The sequence below is a fragment of the Malaclemys terrapin genome, chromosome 2 (assembly GCF_027887155.1).
Source record: "Malaclemys terrapin pileata isolate rMalTer1 chromosome 2, rMalTer1.hap1, whole genome shotgun sequence".
Classification (NCBI taxonomy): domain Eukaryota; kingdom Metazoa; phylum Chordata; order Testudines; family Emydidae; genus Malaclemys; species Malaclemys terrapin.
This window is the reverse complement of record NC_071506.1, coordinates 198914902-198935621: the sequence shown is the minus strand read 5'-3', so window position 1 is coordinate 198935621 and position 20720 is coordinate 198914902. Positions and strand designations below refer to the sequence as shown.

The following is a 20720-nucleotide window of genomic DNA, read 5'->3' as shown; positions in this document are numbered from 1 at the left end:
CGGCTGGGGTATATATCCAGCGCCATGAAGGCGCCACTCCAGGGGGCTCCACATCCGACCCACTGGGTGTTGCTAGGGTAGAAAATTCTCCGACGATCGTGCACGCAGCGCGCGCACACCTAATTGGAATCGATATGAGCAAGCACTCGAAGAACTGTTGTTCTTTGAGATGTGTGGCACATGCCCATTCCACTTCAGCTGCGTGCATGCCCAATGCACAGCTGTTGGGAGATTTTTCCCTCAGCGGTACCTGTTGGGATGGCGCACGTGCCCTCTGCTACTCTCATGCTGCTGCGTGATGGTATAAAGTGTGGAACTGCTCCAACCTCTCCCCAAGTCCTTCTTGCCAGACAGACTCCGATACAGAAGGGCTGGTGGTGGAATGGACACATGCAACACATCTCGAAGAACAACAGTTAGGGAACAGGTTAGTAACTGTTTCTTCTTTGAGTGACTGCACATGTGCATTCCACTTCTGGTGACTCACAAGCAGTTCAATCTTTATTCAGGTAGACTTCGATCCCACCCTCAGATGGAATGACCACATGTTCAAACTTGGCATCATCTTTAGATGCTGAGATACTGCATTCTCCAAAGCAGTCATCTGCTCAGGCAGGACCATTGACTCTGGCACAGCCCTGTTGAGATTAGATGCCATCTTTCCGTGCCTCTTTCTCAGTACTGGGGAAGGAGTATGGACCCAAGAATTAGCAAAACCACAAGAAGCTGATGAATACAGATGTGTTTGGTACCCACTATGAGTGATACGGCTCTGAGGATGAGTGTAGCAGAAACTTAAGCCTGGCCTCCATGTCCTTCTTGGCTCAAAATCCTTGCAAAGTAGGCACCAAAACATGGACCTGAGTCTCTCCAAGACACTTCAGGCAACTGGAGTGTGGGTCACTTACTGGAACTGGTTTCTTGCAGGAATGACAGGGCGTAAAACCCAGTGACTGCCCGGCAGAGGTAGCAATACCCAGGAATGGGTACTTCTATAACTACCTAACACTATAGACTACTAAACCAAGGAAAAGACTTGTGATAGTAAGACCACACTCTCCAACAACCATCACGGATGGTAAGAAGGAACTGATGGGGTTGGGGATGGCTCCGTCCTTTATACCATTGCACAGCAGCATGAAGGAACAGAAGTCACCTGTGCTGCCCCGATGGGCACTGCTGAGGGAAAAAAATCTCTGACAACTAGATATCTACAGATTGTGTGGGAACGCGCACACACCTGAAGTGGAATGGACATGTGCAATCACACAAAAAAGAAGACTATCATAATGCATGTGCACAATGGGGCTGAATTAAAATTATAAGCAACCTTAATACTGGCACTTCTTAATTGAGTGATTGACTTTGAAACCTGAATAACGTTCTTTTAACAGTTTTTTACTGTTTAATTGCCTATGTTTCCTAAAAAAAAACAAACTGAAAGAAATATTCCAAATGTGATACCATACTGACACCCACGTGGTTCATCAGCAGGGTTGGAACATGTAGATCCACTACATAGACTTCTGGTACTTAAGCTAAGAGAGAAACTGATAAAAATAGTTAGGTTGTTAATCACTACATTGACCAGCACTAGACCGGGAGAAGACACACACTTCGCCAGTACGTTTCACATATATTTGCTTACAGCAGTGGAATGGTGAGATTCAGGAAACGTGGGTTCCATTCCAGGCTCTGGAAATGAGAGTGCTTTAATGGGCACAGACTCTTCTACCTGTTTCCCTCAAGCTTGATGCCTTCCCTGCCCTATCTGTTCCCACCTTTCCCACCTCACCTCCTTGCTCTAGTCCTATTCTCTTTGTCTATCCTAGTCCCTACCTCCACTACTCAGGGTTCACATCCAAGTCCCAGTTTCTTCACCCAGCAAATCCCAGTTCTCCCCCTGCACCCCAACACTTTTTCAGATCCATCTTCTCTGCCCATTACCATCCCCCTCCCCCACAGGTTTCGTTCCAGTCTCCTTGCCAGAACAGTCCCAGTCTCTCCCTTCCAACTCCCAGTCACAGTTGCTCTTCCTCCACCACCCTTAGTTCCAGACTCCTATTCCTTTCCACCCCCCAGTCTGGCTTTTGTCCCTTCCGCATTTGAATCAGACCAGCTTCCTTCTCCACACTGCCTGAGTGCCCACAGGGGGGTCATTGATAGGACAGGGGGCACAGACACTCTATTCTTAGTTCCAGTGCCCAGCCCAGAGTACTGGAAGCAGACATTACTGGGAAAATCTGGCTTTGACCCTGCTGCCATGCGCTGAAGTATATTCTGTCACTCTGTGGGGCTGGTGTATGTGCAGTCCTGTTACATACAGAAGCTGTGAGGAGCTGAGGCATGTTTAGTTGTTCTGTGGAAATGGCACATGTGCAGTCCAATCACACACAGGAGTTGTGAGGGAGGGAGCATGCACTCTGGTCAGCACAAGGAACTGAGAGAGGCTCAAGTATGCTCAGTGAAGATATTTAGCTCCAGTTCTAAAGACAATCTGTATTCTGGGTGTGAGGATCACCCTTCAAAAATGTAGAATATTTGTCTGAATAGCCAGTTCCAACAAATATTCCACATCTGAAGAAGTCTGGTCTGCTTTTCCATTATAGGTGATTTAAAACTAGAAAAATCTTATCTTCATTTTGCATCCCAGTTCAACTTCAAAGCAAGAATATGCTTTCAACATTCAAGCCTATCTAAAACTAAACTTCCACTGAGAATAGATATGTAGGCAATGAATCTAACAGGGAAAAAGGGAATGTGATTATACATCAACATTAATTTTTGATAAAATTAGAGTGATACAAAACCAGTAATAGCAATGAAATGTACAGTTAAAAGCAAAATGTGCTGTCCTATAACTAAGCTCAGTACAAGGCACAATAAGACAGACTTATGCTGTAGTTACACTATTCCAAGTGTTTGTTTTAATTGTAATACTATAAATGGAATGCTGATTTTTTTAATGAACTTGTGTTTTCCTTTTAACTAATAAATATTATAGTTAAAAGATTCAGCAGTTATGAACAATAATAGAGCAGTTTATATAATTTTGGATAAGAGTTCAGAGAACAATGTGTTACGGTAACATTAAGTGTTGAGAGAATTGCAGGGTTAAAGAACATCTTACCTGTTTTGAACAAACCAAGGAAGCCATAACGCATAAGTGAGGTGTCAGAAACAGTTTCAGTCTCATAATTAAAATACCAAGTACAGTATATGCCAATAGCTGCAATGCATGGTATACCAGCTGCCAAACAAAAAAACAACCACATACACAAAAGCATAAGCTAACATTTTGATACATTTTTATTTGATATTCAAAACACATTTTGAAAAATACAAAACTTATTTAAGAGAGTTTTTATGTATTGCAATGTAAAATAATCTTCCAAATTTAAGCAACAGCAATGGTTAAGTAGGTTTTTTTTACTCATCTGCCCTGAGGATTGTGAGGTTTTTTTTTTTTACGTATGCTTACATATCGATAGAGAAAGGAAGGAGGAAAATAGGGTGACCAGATAGCAAGTGTGAAAAATCAGGACAGGTGGTGGGGGGTAATAGGTGCCTATATAAGAAAAAGCCCCAAAAATTGTGACTGTCCCTATAAAATTGGGACATCTAGTCACCCCAGAGGAAAAGCAGCATAGAAGGGCTAGCTGGAGAGATGGCTGGATATACAGGAGGGCAAACTGCAAGGCAGGCAATGATAGATGTAATGTTCCCTGCATGGCCATCTCCTACCTCACAGGCAGGAAGAGGCTTAGTTATTTAACATACAGTAACTCCTCGCTTAACGTTGCAGTTATGTTCCTGAAAAATGTGACTTTAAGCGAAACGATGTTAAGCGAATCCAATTTCCCCATAAGAATTAATGTAAATAGGGGGGGGTTAGGTTCCAGGGAAATTATATTACACACACACACACACACACACACACACAGTATAAGTTTTAAACAAACAATTTAATACTGTACACAGCAATGATGATTGTGAAGCTTGGTTGAGGCGGTGAAGTCAGAAGTTGGAATATTTTCCAGGGAATGCCTTACTGCTAAATGATGAACTAGCTTTTGGCTGAGCCCTCAAGGGTTAACCCATTGTTGTTCATGTAGCCTCACAGTCTACAAGGCAGCAGGAATGGACGGAGGGGAGACAGCATGGCAGATAGAGACATACACCCTGTACGTGTGTGTGAGAGAGAGAGGTGCATTGCCCCTTTAAGTACACTGACACCACTCTAAGTACACTGCCTTGTTAAGTAGATCAACAAGTTGAGACAGCAGCTGCTCCCAGGAAGCTCCCTCCTCCTGAGCCCTGTCGTGTCATCCCCCCCCCCACTTATGGAGATAGGGTAAGAGGGGTGCAGGAGCAGGGGGATGCCCTAACATTAGCCCCCCGCTTTCTCCTGCGCAGCAAGCAGGAGGCTCCCGGGAGCAGCTCCAAGGCAGAGGGCAGGAGCAGCACATGGCAGTGGGGGAGGGACAGCTGAACTGCAGGCAATTGATAGCCTGCTTGGCGGCTGCCGCACAGGGAACTTTGGGGAGGAGGGAGCTGATGGGGGTCTGCCGGTCCACCCTGGCTCCAAGTCCCACCCGCCCCCAGCTAGCTGCAACGGGCTGCTCTTCCTGCAAGCAGTGGACAAAGCAGGCGGCTGCCAAATGACATTATAAGGGAGCATTGCGCAACTTTAAACAAGCATGTTCTCTAACTGATCAGCAACGTAACAACAAAACAATGTTAACTGAGACGACTTTAAGTGAGGAGTTACTGTATCTAAAATACTTAGTGATCCAGAGATGAAAGGTGTGACAAATACAGTTGTCACCATTACTAAATTGTGCATCCAGTGACAAGCCCAGTTATTTGTAACATAGTGCTCTGATATTCTTAAAATCAAATATCAATAAGTTCAACTCAGAGTATCAGCGCCAGACTCTTAACTCTTGACATACACAACCTCAGACACACATTACCTGAGGAGAACTTGTGATAAAAATGCAACCACTCCAATCAATATCTCTACCTATTTGAATCATTTTAATATTTTTGGATGAATTAAGATGTTTCTAAAGAGCAAAACAGCACAATGCCTCTAAATTAATCAGGAAAATAAATAATTGGGTGCCAAGCAGCTCATTAGGAAGCTTTTTTTTTCTTCTTCCTTTGTGCATGGAAGGAGATTCCTTCCTCTAAATTGGAAGCAATTGTCTAAGGGGTGTAGGCTTATTGGAAGCTATTTTCTATGTGCTAACCCCTAGATTCTAATTAGTTTTCTAACTGTAGTAAATATGGAAGGATTTTGTACTTCAGTCTAGGCTTCCGCAGTGCAAACTTAATTTCCTCAGTGAATGCTTAATTTCTAGTGATCTGACCCTTCATTTTACCCTTCAATTGGTCTTCAATTGGCCTCCTGGACTAACAAATTTGAATTTAGGGATTTGAATGCCAAGATGGGATATAAACGTGTCTACCTAAACTTTGATAGCTCCACCCATCATCAAGCAGATGTCGTATTAAGTGGGGCTGACTTTTTGAACTTAAAATGGAAAAAAAAAAAACCTCAAAGAAAAGCCATCATTCAAGAATAACAAAATCAACCAAATACTGAAAAACTAACAATTACTTATATTAATAAAATGTTAGGAGTAACTGACAAAGAGCAGAGAGTAAAGCAATAGGCTTAACTACCACACACAAATCCTACAAACAAACAAGACTACAGAGGTAGTCTTCAAACATGTCAAGAAAAAAATGAAAGTTGGAATCCAGGATATTCTATTTATATCATTAAAACAAAGCGTAAGGCTTTTCCCCATTACAAATAGGAGATCATTTGTATGTGTTGTTTTAAAGAAGTTATTCTGGTGACATTAACCAAGAAGTAGGGAATTAGGCAAAAAAATTAAACTTTTGAGAACCAACATACAAAGATAATTCTCATTTAAATTATATTAAAAATGTACTAATACTTATTCAAATTAAGGAGTCACACATGATATCATAAAGATGAAAGTCTTACCTCACCATGGTTAAAATGATCCTCTCTGGATAAAAAAGAAAAACCACACAAATACATTATTTGTTTATAGCACAGAATCATTAATATGTCCTACAGAAGTGCACTAGTTTCATTTATGAAATGAGCTAAGTATATATCACTTATATAGCCCTTTTCAGCCACCGATTTCAAAGCTCTTTAAAAGTTGGATAAATATCTTTGTCCCATATTTATGTTTTGGCTTATCCCCAATGCTGAAAGTGCACTTTAATACTTTAATTACTTCTACAAACAATCTTTAGAGCAGATTAGCTATTTGGACACAGAGCTAGAAACTCCCTAACAAAAGATAAGTACACAGAATATGTCCTACTACGTATTGTTAAAACAAGTCAACCATTCATTTAGTTATGAAATGTATGGTTTCTGGCTCCTTAGGAGGAAACCATGTAAATGAAACATTGTTTTTACAGCAACTTATAAAGCTTGTTGAGACCTTAAGAGAGATACTTCCAGAGAACCTTAACTTTGCTATTGAATTATTGTAAATCTGTTTCCATAAACTGATGCACGTATGCCTAATGTTCTTGCAGGATACTTGTGAGAAAAAAAATCCTCAAGCTCTTGAGTTTCATATTTGTTAAAAATCTGATAAAGACCACATGAGCAAACAAACAAGTCCCAGAAACGATCTATGGAAAAAAGAAGATAAAAACTCTCAGTGGAGCTGAATGTGTAGGATGAAGTGACAAAAATCTCCTTGCCTAATTCACCACTGTCATACGTATCAAATACTGGTTCCAAAATGGATTTAATGGAAAAGAGCAAATAGTTATATACATAGACTATTAATCTTGGTTCTGGATAAGAAGGCAATGATTCCTCTGGAGCGAAACACCAGGTACTCAGTACTTTAAGAAGCATTCCAAAGTGTTTCAGCAGCACAACAAATAATGAGGATTTGACTCTGTCCTCTCTCAACCCCATGTTAATTTTATTATCTATCCAGAGGAGAAAGTTAGAATGCAAACGCTGACAGAACAGAGGTACATATTTTGCAATCAGAAAAGGACTTTGTGTTAAGAAGCTCTTTAGCAGGGGAAGTTTGTAGTTTTCGTTCTCTGATCTGCAGATGCTGCTCATTCTTTATTCTGAGAACCAGATCACAGGAGAACCGTCCAACCCTAAATGAAGGCAGCTTAGGAAATAAAATGAACATTTTATAGGAGCACTTCCTACAGATTAAACCCAAATATCTTGGAGTTTCTAACTTGAACCTGACACCCCAGAAGGAAGGATGAAGATGATGTTTACATTCACTGTTTGCGGGAGAGAAAGGGAAGGGCAAAGGAGTAGAAATATTAGCCTAAGATTGTACAGCAAACAAACAGAAAGCATAGTAAGTTAACTTATCAATAAGCACAAATACAAATATTTTGTGAATACTATACAGTGAAGGGAAAACCAGTTCAATTTAGTGAATAGCAGACAGCTCTCCAAAAACAGGTCAATACACTATTTTGGATCTAAAGTATCTGGCATATATCAATTAAAATGAAAAGAAAGAATCCTAACATTTGTTTTGTAGCAAAAATGAAGGCTATTTATTGGTAACCACAGTTCTTTGAGACGGCTGTGCATATTCACAGTTACTGGTATTGCGCCACCTAGTGGTAAAACCTGCTCCAAGCAATGTCCCTTGGAGTGCTCTCTCAACTCCTCCTACAACACCTTCTGCTGAACCGCTCAGTGATTCTGAACACAATGCTAAATCTAGCATCAGCCCTACAGACCACATCTAGAGCATAATGCTTATTAAATGTGTACAGAACTCCAGGTTGCAGCCCTGCAAATTTCAACAACAGTAACTTGTTTAAGGCAAGCAAGAGAAGCTGCCACAGCTCTAATGGAATATGATTGTAAGTACAAGAATTTCTACTAGCATGTAACATTCAACAATGCATTGTTTAATCCATCTACAAGTATTCTGGAAAGACACCATACAACCCATGTGATTCTTAGTGTAAGACATGAATAATCTCTTCTTGCATCGAAAGTATATAAAGGTGATTCACCCTCATTAGCATTTTGGAAAAAATACCAGCAAATTAACACCACTTTTGGAAAAATCCTAGGATTCAGGCCTAAGAATCACCTTATCTTTATGAAAAGATGTGAATGGTGGAATGTAAAAGATCAGCCATCAAGGTATTTAATTCACTCACCCTGCTGGCTGATGTTATGGCGATAATAAATGATGTCTTAAGAGATAAATGATAACACAAACACTCAGCTAAGGGTTCAAAACGTGACTTAATAAAGCCAAAACACAAACTGAGATCACAAGGAAGAAGAGTAGGGCTGGGCAAACTGGGCCCACGGGGTTCGGGTTTCCCCTCGCTGGCTGCGGCGAGACTTCACTTGGCCGCAGCGCAGACTCCTCCTCTCCGGCCCCTCCCCAGTGCTGGGCTGGCAGGCTTCTTCCCGATCCCACCCTCCTGGCTCCTCACCTCCGCCCACTCACTCAGCTGGCCATCTGAGGGCTCCAGTTCCATCCCGCCCCCCACTCCACAGGAGCCCGGAGTGGCGCGGACCATCACTGGTGGCGTGGCGGCCTGGCCGACCACCACCTGGAGAGGAGCAGAGACCCTCCGACCCTCCCTGCCTGCGCTGCTCGGTCTCTGGCTGGGGCAGGGCCCGGGGCCAGGAAAGAAACTTTCTCTCCATGTGACGTGACATGTGAGTGAGCAGGGGGATCCCGCGGGGCCAGGCAGGACGAGAAGGGGGAGCCGGGCAAGGCTGGGAACAGAGGGGGAGGGGATACCCGGAGAGGCTGGGAAGAAAGTCGGGGAGCAGAGAGAAGTTCAGGGGGTAGAGCCAGGCAGGGACTTCAGGGAGCGGGTGGGGGGGATGGGCCGGGGGGAGGAACCAGGCTGGGAGGAGCCGGGCTGGGCATTGAAGTCTGAATGGAGGCGGGGGGGGGGCTGGGGGGGGGGGGGGGAGGCGGATGAAGAGAGAGACAGGCGTGGAAGGGAAGGATGGAAACAGTGAGGTTTCCTTGCTTTATTCTCTTTGTGCTGTTACTTGTATGTGTTTAGGACTGATGAATTGGTTCTTTTTCTTATTAAACTGCATGTCCCAAGCACCTCTTTACTTTTCAGGATTAGAGAGACATGCTATTTTAGGGAGAATGAAAGGCCATTCGGGAGGTGATGGCCCAGAGCAGTGGCAGGCAAGGGCCTGGATGAGGGCTGGACTCAGCCATTGGTATTGGCTATTTCTTTTTTTGTCATTCAAATGGATTTTGGGTCATGGCTGACATCCCAGCCATCATGTAAAATGCTTCCCTGTGGCCTTTTGACATGCGCAAAGAGGTATCTTCCTGCCAAGTCCCTATCCTAGGAGGGGAGAGAAAGGGAGGGGGAAGGCTGCAGGGTCATGTCCCACCTCGGTGCAGCCAGTGGCCCATGCTTGCCACTGCCATGCTGGAGCCTCCACATTTATTTACTGACACATACAATTTGCAGAATTTTAAAATATTGTGCACAGAATTTTTTATTTGTTGGTGCTGAATTCCCTCGGGAATATGGTGTGCTGGGTAGTTATGGTGGGGGGGGGGGCTGTGAGAGGGACGATGAGCAGTGGGGTTGGGGGTCTGTGGGTCGGAGGGCACTGGGCATAGGGATCTGTGGTGGAGATCTCTGGGTGAGGGGCCACTGGGCATGGGTGTTAAGGGGGTACTGGGAAGGGGGGGCGGTGTGGCGGGGCATGCTGGCAGCGCAGGGCTAGGGGCACAGGCGGGAGGGAAGTGCTGGGGCTAGGGGTGAAGGCGGCACTGTGCAGAGCTTAGGGGCAAAGGGGGCACAATGCAGGGGTTAGTGGCAAAGGGGGCGCAGGATGGGGATGAAGGGGTTGGTTGGGGAGCCCATGAACCATGCCCCCGGGGACCAGGGGTGCCAAAACACAAGTTCGCCCAGGGCGCCATTTTCCCTAAGACCGGCCCTGAGGGGAATACACATTAGACAAGACCTACATAAATTTCTTAACTGTATTATACAGGAAAATAATCTACCATTAACTAAAAAATGGTAACCAGAGATAGCTGCCCAATGAACTTTCAAAGATAAGTTAGATAACCCTTCAAATTTTAAGTGCATGAAATATTATAAAATACAAGCTATAGAAGCTGAGACAGGAGAATCAGATTTTTCCCTCATCCAAGCCACAAACCTGGTCTATTTCAAATGGTAGCACCTTCTGGTACAGTTTTCTAGAGTTAAGAAATTTGACTACTCATGAGTAGACAGAGTCTAAGTCCAATTGTCCAAGCCATCAGATGAAGGGACTGTGGATCCAAATTGAGAATCTGAGACAGCAGATCTGGAGACAAAGGAAGACATATGAAGGCCCCACCAGACAACTGAAGGAGATTAGTAAACCACTGCTGATGCAGCCAAACTGGGGCAATGAGAATTATCTTTGCCCCATCCTAACATATCTTCCTCACGACCTTCTGGATCAAAGGAAAGGTGGAAAGCATAAGGAAAATTCCCCAGTGCAGAAGGAAGCATCTGATATGGATTCACTGTTCTTGCCTGCTCTGGGGCAGAAGAGGCAACACTTTCTGTTAAACCTAATTGCAAATGAGTCCACATCTGGGTGATCCCAACTAGAAAAAATGTCCTAAATCAACTGATCCTTCAGTGGCCTTCATGAATTTTAGAACTGTTTCTGCTGAGACAATCTGCAATACATTGTTCTCTCCTGCCAAATGCAGAGCCACAGAATAAACGTTGTGAAGAATGCACCAGTTCCATAATTTGATTGCCTCTGAACAAATGAGAGCAGAATAAACACCCCCGTTTGTTGACATAATACATAGTTGCACAACCCACCCATTTAAGTGAGGGAGGAATGATCTGAGGGACAGATTGATGTGTTTCAACTCCAACAATCTGTTTCAACTCCAAAACAAGGTGCAAGCTTGTCTTTTGAAAAATCCAATGACCCTAAATTGTAAGATGACTCAGATGCACTCACCAACCATTGTTTGACACATTCAAAATTACCTTCACCAGTAGACTAGATGCTCTACTGTATATACAAAAGCTTACAAATGGAGAAGCATTACATTAGGAATTCATGTACATTTATATTGACCCACTATGCATAAATGTACAAACAATGGGCACACAATCTACTTCTACTGGTGCACAACCTTCAGCATGAGACTGACCTGGTCAGCAAATTTCAACTGAAAACACAGAAAGTTATTATAATCACTTGTGATATACTTTGACAATTAAGAATATGTAATGAGCATAGGGTGGTTACATTAAACTCCAAAATATGGCCCATTCTGGAAAACTGCCACATGACTACCCTCCATCACTATGGAGGACAATTGAAAAATTCCTATGGTGGCCCCCAGTAAGACCACGGAGCCCAGGACTGCCAGTCTCCCCAGCAACAGATTCAAACCTGGCCTTGCATCCATGACAGAATGCACTGGTGACAACAATGGACCCAGAGGGAGGCCAGAAACAAGTGGAGAGAAAGATCTTTGTGGAGACCCTGTAGAAGTCTGAGAAGGAAGAGCTATAAACGGTCAGGAGAAAGACTGACAATCTCTTCTGCTCTTCTCCTTTAGTCAAGTGAAGAAGATGCAAACCTCAGAACTGACAACGTCTGTCTGTTCTCAAGACCCTCTGGTTTTTCACTCAGATCTGAGGAAAAATCATAAGCTGTACATACACATCAGCTACCACCATCACAGTATTCTTTGGAACTGAAAATGGACCTGGCACTGGGACTACGGCCAGACCCAAAGACTTAAATGGGACCCATCTGACACAATCCTCAAATCCATCCTTTTGGTTCCTGAAACTGAGACCAGAACAGACAGATTTTGGAGCTACAGAGACTCTGTTGGAATCAGATGGATCTGATAATGAGGCACATGATCCGGCACGGCTAGCAGGGTCTGTCTTATCCATAGACCTCTTCCTCTTTGGAACCAAGACAGCCAGAACGGATAGCATGATCCTTGATTCCGACACAGGCAGCTTTGAGGGCCTGACGGATGGAGCAGTGGGAACCAAAGCCAGACTTAACACTAAAAAGAAGAACAGGAGTACTTGTGGCACCTTAGAGACTAACAAATTTATTAGAGCATAAGCTTTCGTGGACTACAGCCCACTTCTTCGGATGCATTTCGTGGGCTGTCGTCCACGAAAGCTTATGCTCTAATAAATTTGTTAGTCTCTAAGGTGCCACAAATACTCCTGTTCTTCTTTTTGCGGATACAGACTAACACGGCTGCTACTCTGAAACCAGACTTAACACTGGTTCTGACTTCCTGGAACCCTTCAACTGCTTTGATGGAAGTCACAGGAGACAAAACTGGCCTCTTGGACCCTGGATCCAACAAATGTCCAGATCCACAGGGCTTAGCCTCAAGGTGAAGCACCTGGAATCTATTCTGCCTCTCCTGGCAAGCTCAGAGTGTAAAAATCTGGCAGATGCAACACCCAGAAGGAGAATGACTCTCTCCCAGGTACTTCAGGCACCTAACGTATGATGCTGGGAAAACAGCAGGGTATGAAACACACCGCTTCGTTCTCAGTTTTATCCTCTTCAGTTCCACCATAACCTGGAATTAAGATACTAACAAATTAACTACTTACCTATACAAATCACTAAACAACTAACAATAAACACTCATGGAGTGCCAGATCCCAAGGGACCGTAATGGTTCATTTCCATCCAGGCACATGGTTGGAAGGAACTGAAGTGGTAGCGAGTGCAGCGCATCCTTATATGGCCTTGCCCTCAGAACGTTCAGAGATGTGGGAGATGAGGTAGGAGGGACACTAACGGACACTACTGGGAGAAGGTTCTACCTTTAGGCACCACTAAGCAGCACAATACCTATAAGAGGGAATATGCAGAGCCACTCGAAGATCATCCTTAAGTTTAACATCTTAAAGGCAATACTTACCGTTCACAGAGGTCTTTCTGAGATAAAACCCACACAATATATTTAATTGCCTGTGAACAGAATGAAAGTTAACAAAATATGGACAAATTAGTATCTTCCTAAAGCATTTCTGAACATTTTAAAATTCTAAAATTAAATTAAGAGGGCTTGAGATGGTACGGTTAAAACATTAGTAAAGGTAGTTTTCATTCAATATGTTTTAGATACACATGCCAACAAATGATTCGTATTAGACAAGCAGCCTGCATCTAGCCTGTCTGTTCTTCAGTAGATTAAACTGCAATGTTTTACACCTAATGCAATATACAATAATAAAAAACAATTAGTGATATAGTCTGTCAATCAGGTACAGAATAAGTGCAAAATAAAACTACAGTACATTTTTCATAAAATTTCATTTTTAAATTGTTTAGAATAAAAATATTCAAGTTGAACTGGACAATTTGGAATAACTCTGGCCCCACCCAACTATAAAGGTCCCACAAGCCCCAAAAATAAAAGGGCTACATAAGGGAGGGCAAATTAGTCCTAAATGTATATTAAATGTTTAAAACTAGCCACTAATTTTTAAATGGGTGTTTTTACAGGCATGATTTTTATAAGGCAAAACGGAAGTTTTGGCATTCACTTCAGGTGGTGCAGGATCGGATCAGTGGACCATATCATACAGAAGACAGTACAGCATTTCTTCCAAAAAAAATCTGGCTATCATTTCTACTCTAATTTACCTAGCTCTTTCTCATTTGAACGAGTTTACTGCCCTCCTCAGTACACCACCAAAAGAGGAAATAGTTAAGTCACTAAATGAATCACTTACCTTCATGATGATTATCCCAAAAACCACAAGAACAACCGGAAGTAGTAACGTCTTTGTGTATCTTATTGGAGTCTGAAATGCAAAGAAACTTTTATTTCCTTCAAATTTAATTTTAATTTACTACCATTCTCACTCTGAAAGCTACCATGCTTTATACCTGAAATATTTTTCCTCTGGGTAGATTTAAATTTCAACATATAGCAGAAACAAGGTGAGCTGAAAGGAGATTCAAGACATCAAGCCCCATCCAGCTACCTAATTAGTACTCATAACACTGATGCAGCATTTATAAATTAGTCCCCCTATGTTTAAGTAAGGCTAAACATTAACATTACATACGTTCTTTCCAATTTCCACTTTACAATTGCCTTTAGCATCTTTTTGGAGGCTTCAATCTTATCTCCAGCTTATTTTCTTTAGTTATCAGTCATAAGGCTAGAACTAAATTGTGGATCATCTCAAACACTCACCAATTCATTTTTTAACAGTCATAATTTATGGCTGCGCCAAGACAAGTTTACTGGCCCTAAAAGCATTTTTACTCATCCAAAGTGATTTTCTGCGCAGACAAACCACAAGTCATTGGACCTCAAGATCTGGTCTCACCTACTTTTCGTCCCCTCAACATTTTTGTTACGTTTTGCTAATTATATAAAACAAGTAGTATCACAAAATTTAAAGAATCTGTCCTTATACAGTACTTTCTCTCTCATCCAAATCTAAGAGCTCCTTCAAGTCTGAAATCATACTCTTCCTATTTCTAACCTCACGAAAATCTAGCTCCACTTGAATGTGGAAACAAAAGTCTTACAATGACAGCAAACAGCTCTCAGATTTGTTGGTAGAAGCAATCACAGTTGAGGTAAAATATAAACAAGTTACCTCTTTTGTAAATCAATTTTTAATAAGTTACCTCTTTTTCCATGAAGTCAAACTCTGCAGCACAGGTGTACATTAACGTATCAAAATCCTTGTAGCCAATAAATTTTGATTTTAGCAGGTTACTTATATGTGCCTGGTAGGAAATATAAAGCAAAAAAATCAGTAAATAAGAAATTGATCTCATATGCTGTAACAAAGTTCTTTTTTCATAAACAAACATTTTCCTATTTAGTTTAACAAAAACCCTTTAGTTATAGTACAAGTGTAAATGCACCAAGTAATTATTTGGACAGATTAAATGAGATTTTCAGGTACAAAATTGTTAGGTTTGCTCAAATACATACAGCAGAAGATTACAAGAAAAAAGTTGATTACCAAGTAACTGTGGTTCATCAAGAGCTTTGCATATTCATACTTAGGGGACATGTGCTTCCTATTTTCTCTCTCCATCTAGTACCCGTGAATTTTGGGAACATCCTGGAATACATAGCTAGCAAACAGGAGTGGCTAACAGGGGAGCTTGGGGTAAGTTTGTTGTCTGTAGTGTGTGTATTTGTGGTGTGCTTGCTGCTTGATTGAAATATACCACATGGTCTGTTTGTTTGGGGGACTGTGTGACGAGCCTAGCGGCCTCCTAGGCAAGACTGAGAGCTTCTTAAAGAGGCTTTGATCCCTAAGCCCTTTAGCACCCATCAACCCTTAACCGGGGGTGTGGGGGGGGGGCTACTCAGGAAGACCAGGGCTTTAAAAAGCCCGCTCCTAAGCAACCAGAGGAGCTAGGGAACAGGAGCAGCTAACAGGGGAGTTTTGCGAGGGAGTTTAGAGGGGGAAGTATGTGTGTGTGTGGGGGGGGGCTAAATACACAACATTCTTTAAACTTAAAAGCCAAAACCACCCCCTGATAAAAACAAAACATCAACTAAGGAACAAGTTGCAGGAGTAAAAAGAGAATGCAGGCAGAAGACCAGCAACAGAGTGGGATCTATCCAGTTTATTGCACCCAATGCAGCATGTATGATTACCTGCCCTATGGGCAGGTGGCGTATGTGTGCATTCAGTGCAAGGAGCTCCTGGCCCTCGGAGACCTTGTATGGACTTTGGAGACCAGGGTGGCTGAACTAGAGGAGACAAGGGACTCCGAGATACATAGATGAGACTTTTTGGGACACCGTAGAATGGTCCCACCCCCCGTCTGACAGCCTCTGTGCTGTTGAAGAGGATGAAAGCCGCAGGGAACGAGAACATCCAATTAGAGCAGAGGGAAATGATCCCATAGTTGGGACCCTCCTTCCAGATGATGTTACGGTACCTTCTCGCACTGAGGATACCTCTCCGGGGGAGGAAACTCCAGTTACTAGGAAGAGACATGTAATAGTTATTCGTGATGCGATCATTAGAAACATAGTTAACTGGGTTTGCGATGACTGGGAGACCCGCATGGTGACTTGCCTGCCTGGTGCAAAGGTTGCAGATCTCTCGAGACATCTAGTAGACGTATGTGTAGTGCTGGGGAGGAGCTGGTGGTCGTGGTACATGTAGGTACCAATGACATAGGGAAGGATAGGAGAGAGGTCCTGGAGGCCAAATTTAGGCTACTAGGTAAGAGATTGAAGTCCAGGACCTCCATGGTAGCATTCTCTGAAATGCTTCCAGTTCCATGCACAGGGCCAGTTAGACAAGTAGAACTGCAGGGTCTCAATGCGTGGATGAGACGATGGTGTAGGGAGGAGGAGTTTTATTAGGAATTGGGGAAATTTTGGGGAAAGGGGGAGCCTATACAGGAAGGATGGACTCCACCTAAACCAAAATGGAACGAGATTGCTGACACTTAATATTAAAAAGGTCATAGAGCAGTTTTTAAAATAAGGGCTGGGGGAAAGCCAAAAGGTGCGGAGGAGCACGTGGCTCAGACAGAGACATCCCTTAGGGGAGGATCTATTAATGGAGATTCTCTATGTCCTAGTAAAGAGGACAGGATGGAAGATGATAAAATATGGGTAGGATCTGATGCGAAACAATCAAATGAAAAAGAGTCCCATTCGATTACATCATGTAATGGCAGACAGCTAAAAAGTGACAAGTTTTTAAAAGTGCTTATATACAAATGCTATAAGTCTAAATAATAAGGTAGGTGAACTAGAGTTCCTCGTATTAAATATTGATATAATAGGCATCACAGAAACTTGGTGGAATGAGGAGAATAAATGAGACACAATAATACCAGGGTACAAAATATATCGGAAGGACAGAACAGGCCATGCTGGTGGGGGAGTGGCACTATATATGAAAGGAAGCGTAGAATCAAATGAAATAAAAATCTTAAATGAACCAAACTGAACCATAGAATCTCTATGGATAGTAATTCCATGCTCTAATAATAAGAATATAGCTGTAGGAATATATTACCGACCACCTGACCAGGAGATTGATAGTGACTGCGGAATGCTCAGGAAGATTAGAGAGGCTATAAAAATAAAAAAACTCAATAATAATAGGGGATTTCAATTATCCCCATATTGACTGGGTATATGTCACCTCAGGACGGGATGCAGAAATAAAGCTTCTTGTCACCTTAAATGACTGCTTCTTGGAGCAGCTAGTCCTAGAAACCACAAGAGGAGAGGCAATTCTTGATTTAGTCCTAAGTGCAGCACAGGATCTGGTCCAAGAGGTGAACATAGCTGGACCGCTTGGTAATAGTGACTATAACGTAATTAAATTTAACATTCCTGTGGTGGGGAAAACACCACAGCAGCCCAACTCTGTAGCATTTAATTTCAGAAAGGGGGACTACATAAAAATGAGGAAACTAGCTCAACAGAAATTAAAAGGTGCAGTGCCAAAAGTGCAATCCCTGCAAGCAGCAAGGAAACTTTTTAAAAGACAACATAACAGAGACTCAACTTAAATGTATACGCCAAATTAAAGAATACAGTAAGGGAACAAAAAAAGTGCCTCCATGGCTAAACAATGAAGTAAAAGAAGCAATGAGACACAAAAAGGCGTCATTTAAAAAGTGGAAGTTAAATCCTAGTGAGGAAAAGAGAGAGGAGCATAAACTCTGGCAAATGAAGTGTAAAAATATAATTAGGAAGGCCAAAAAAGAATTTGAAGAACAGTCTGCCAAAGACTCAAAAAGCAATAGCAAAAATTTTTTGGAGTACATCAGAATCAGGAAGCCTGCTAAACAACCAATGGGGACACAATGATCGAGATGCTAGAGGAGCACTCAAGGACAATAAGGTCATTGCAGAGAAACTATATGAATTCTTTGCATTGGTCTTCACGGCTGAGGATGTGAGGGAAATTCCCAAACATGAGCCATTCTTTTTAGGTGACAAATCTGAGGCACTGTCGCAGAATGAGGTGTCATTAGAAGAGGTTTTGGAACAAATTGATAAACTAAGCTGGTATTCACCCAAGAGTTCTGAAGGAACTCAAATGTGAAATTGCAGAACTACTAACTGTGGTTTGTAACCATCATTTAAATCAGCTTCTGTACCAAATGCCTGCAGAATAGCTATGGAAATCATAAAACCCTGGAGTGATAATTCCTCTCCCACTTCTGTGCAAGTAATCCTAGAAATCTCATGGCAATACAATACCAAATATATGATATAATAAAGGATAATAAAGCCAAAATAGAAATGTTAAGAAAATTTGTAAGGGCTTTGAGACACAATTATCTTCAAAAATAATGTTGAAGTTTTGGTTAAGATGTAGATAAATCTTACTATCTCCTCTCTTTGTATTGTTAATTTATTCTAGCTCTGGATGACATTTGCCAATTTGTTACTTGTTGGTTATTTTAATGTACTGTTTTATTACAGCATCGTTCGCTTTTCCTTCCTCAATGCTTCTGATCAAAATATGCCAAACAGATAAAACGTAAATACTTAGATTCCATTTTCATGTTAAACCTCTTAATGATAAAATAGGAGTGCAGAACAATGTAATCTAAATGTAGAATTTATAAATTCAGCTTTTTCCATGATTTCCCATAAAGCATGAATAGGTCTTTTTAAAAGAAGTCACTATTTTTTAAAAAAACTCCGAAGACAGTTTTTACTAAGTTGTTTGCCAAGTGTCAAAGTTTTACTTAGCAAATGCATAGTCCTACAACAATGGTGGTCAGTTAAGAGCTGAACAGAAGTTTCACTTTTCCATGCTAACTCAATTTCTTGGAACATTACATTGGCTCACCAAAAAGTAACAGCATTCATTTATTGGCTTGGTTTAACGTTTAAGTCCATTTCATTTAGGAAGAAAGGAAAATGGAATAATAAATTAGCAATCATTTTAAATATTGTGCAGTTTAAATATTTTCTCAGAGAAGAAAAAAACATTTAAAGGATTAAATAAGATATGAAGCAACGTAACTGTCTAAAATAAAACCTTTAACAATGATTAACATTAAAAAAGCAGCACTTACATCATCAGCTACTCCAAATATTAGAGAAGTCAAATATTTTAAGGTGACTGTTCCAAATAACCAAGCAAATCCTTCAATGGCCTACAAAATAAAGGATACATTCAGACTAAAGGAGGAGAACAGAAGAAAAAAGCATACTGGAGTTGTGCAGTTAGTGGAAAAAGTTCTCTTGTGTGTTAGGAAAGTGTCAAGAATAAAGCAACAGACAATCACAAGAAGTGTGATTTGTAACTCAAAGTACACTCCAATAATTAGAGAACACAGTAGTAATATTAAATCTTTTCCTTTTGAAACTGAAAGATCTAGTACTGCTTTATGCACATTGCTCCAAGCACTACAGTTAAGACTCCCTCTTCTCTCCCAGTGCATTGAAACAATATCACAGCAAGAGTGCAGTCAGCAGAAATGAGGTTTCCAGAATCTTATTTTTAGCTACTTTTTATAAAAACATTAACATAATGGTTAACAGTGTAAGTATTAAAAGAGAATGAATTATATACAAGCTAATGGAAAACAGCAGAATTGAGGCAGACTAGTTACAAGTTGAGGCATACATATTGTAATTTTAAAAATTGATATACATCCCATTTTGTTCATCTTTCCTGAAATAGTTGTTAATCTAATGTAGGTTAATCTAATTTTTTTAAATTATTTCTTGTTAACTACCTTTCTAGAGATAGTATTTCTTTTTTCAACCAAAAGGATGAAATACATTTGTGACACTGCATCCCATATTCTTCACAGAGATATTATGATGATATGATTATGACAATCATAATGTATTTTATACAAGATAGGTCATGTGAGATATCATTGGAAAGGTTATTATTTACTGAATATGATTATCCTACTTATATGCAAGTATCATTTTTGTACCTGAAATTAGGAATATTGACTATATATCTGTGTTATAAATGTGTTTACACCTAGGGAACGCCCACTAGGCAAAAGACACTCAGTCTAGATGGCTGGCTGGGAAGGGCCCATTCAGATTGATGGGCCATTAGAAAAAAAAATAGGCCTTAGAAGAGGTTAATCTCCCATGGGAGGCCTTCCTGAGGACGCTGTAAACAGCCTCTGACTCATGGCTGCTAGGACCCTACGGGGTCATGTGACCAAGTCACCTGGTACTGGACTCCAACTTGGGAATACCAGTGTTTTTCCACTGACTGGCGTGGGAACAATGCTTGGAGACAATGGGTACCCGCCATATGCAAAAGCTATTTAAAGCAGGGGGTGACATCGAGGTTCTTCACTAACTCCCCACCCAAAGATGACTCTTGGAAACACTGGAGGAACAAGGACTGAACTGGGGGAAAGTGCTGGACCCAGGCTGAAGGAATTTTTAACTTGTGAAAGTAACACGTGGGGTTTTTAAGCTGCAAGCAAGTGCAGCTGCCCCCTTAAGGATCTCCGCAATCTGCTGGAAACATCATTTAGGATGAGAATTTGCTATTCATATCCAACCTCTTTAGTATATTAAGCTTAGATTGCGTTTTTGTTTATTTGCTAGGTAACCTGCTTTGATCTGTTCACTATTCCTTATAATCACTTAAAATCTATCTTTTGTAGTCAATAAATTTGTTTT

General features: G+C 41.5%; 1 protein-coding gene across 1 annotated transcript in view; it reads right to left on the bottom strand.

Moving 5' to 3' along the window:
- DPY19L1 (dpy-19 like C-mannosyltransferase 1) overlaps positions 1–20720 on the bottom strand; it is a 104459-nt gene that overhangs the window by 24672 nt on the left and 59067 nt on the right. The window contains exons 14-19 of the mRNA XM_054019321.1: positions 19133–19213; positions 14732–14833; positions 13819–13890; positions 13002–13051; positions 6023–6047; positions 3131–3250 (exon numbers count right to left, since the gene is read on the bottom strand). Coding sequence (XP_053875296.1) covers positions 3131–3250; positions 6023–6047; positions 13002–13051; positions 13819–13890; positions 14732–14833; positions 19133–19213 — 450 coding nt within the window. The remainder of the gene's footprint in view (positions 1–3130; positions 3251–6022; positions 6048–13001; positions 13052–13818; positions 13891–14731; positions 14834–19132; positions 19214–20720) is intronic.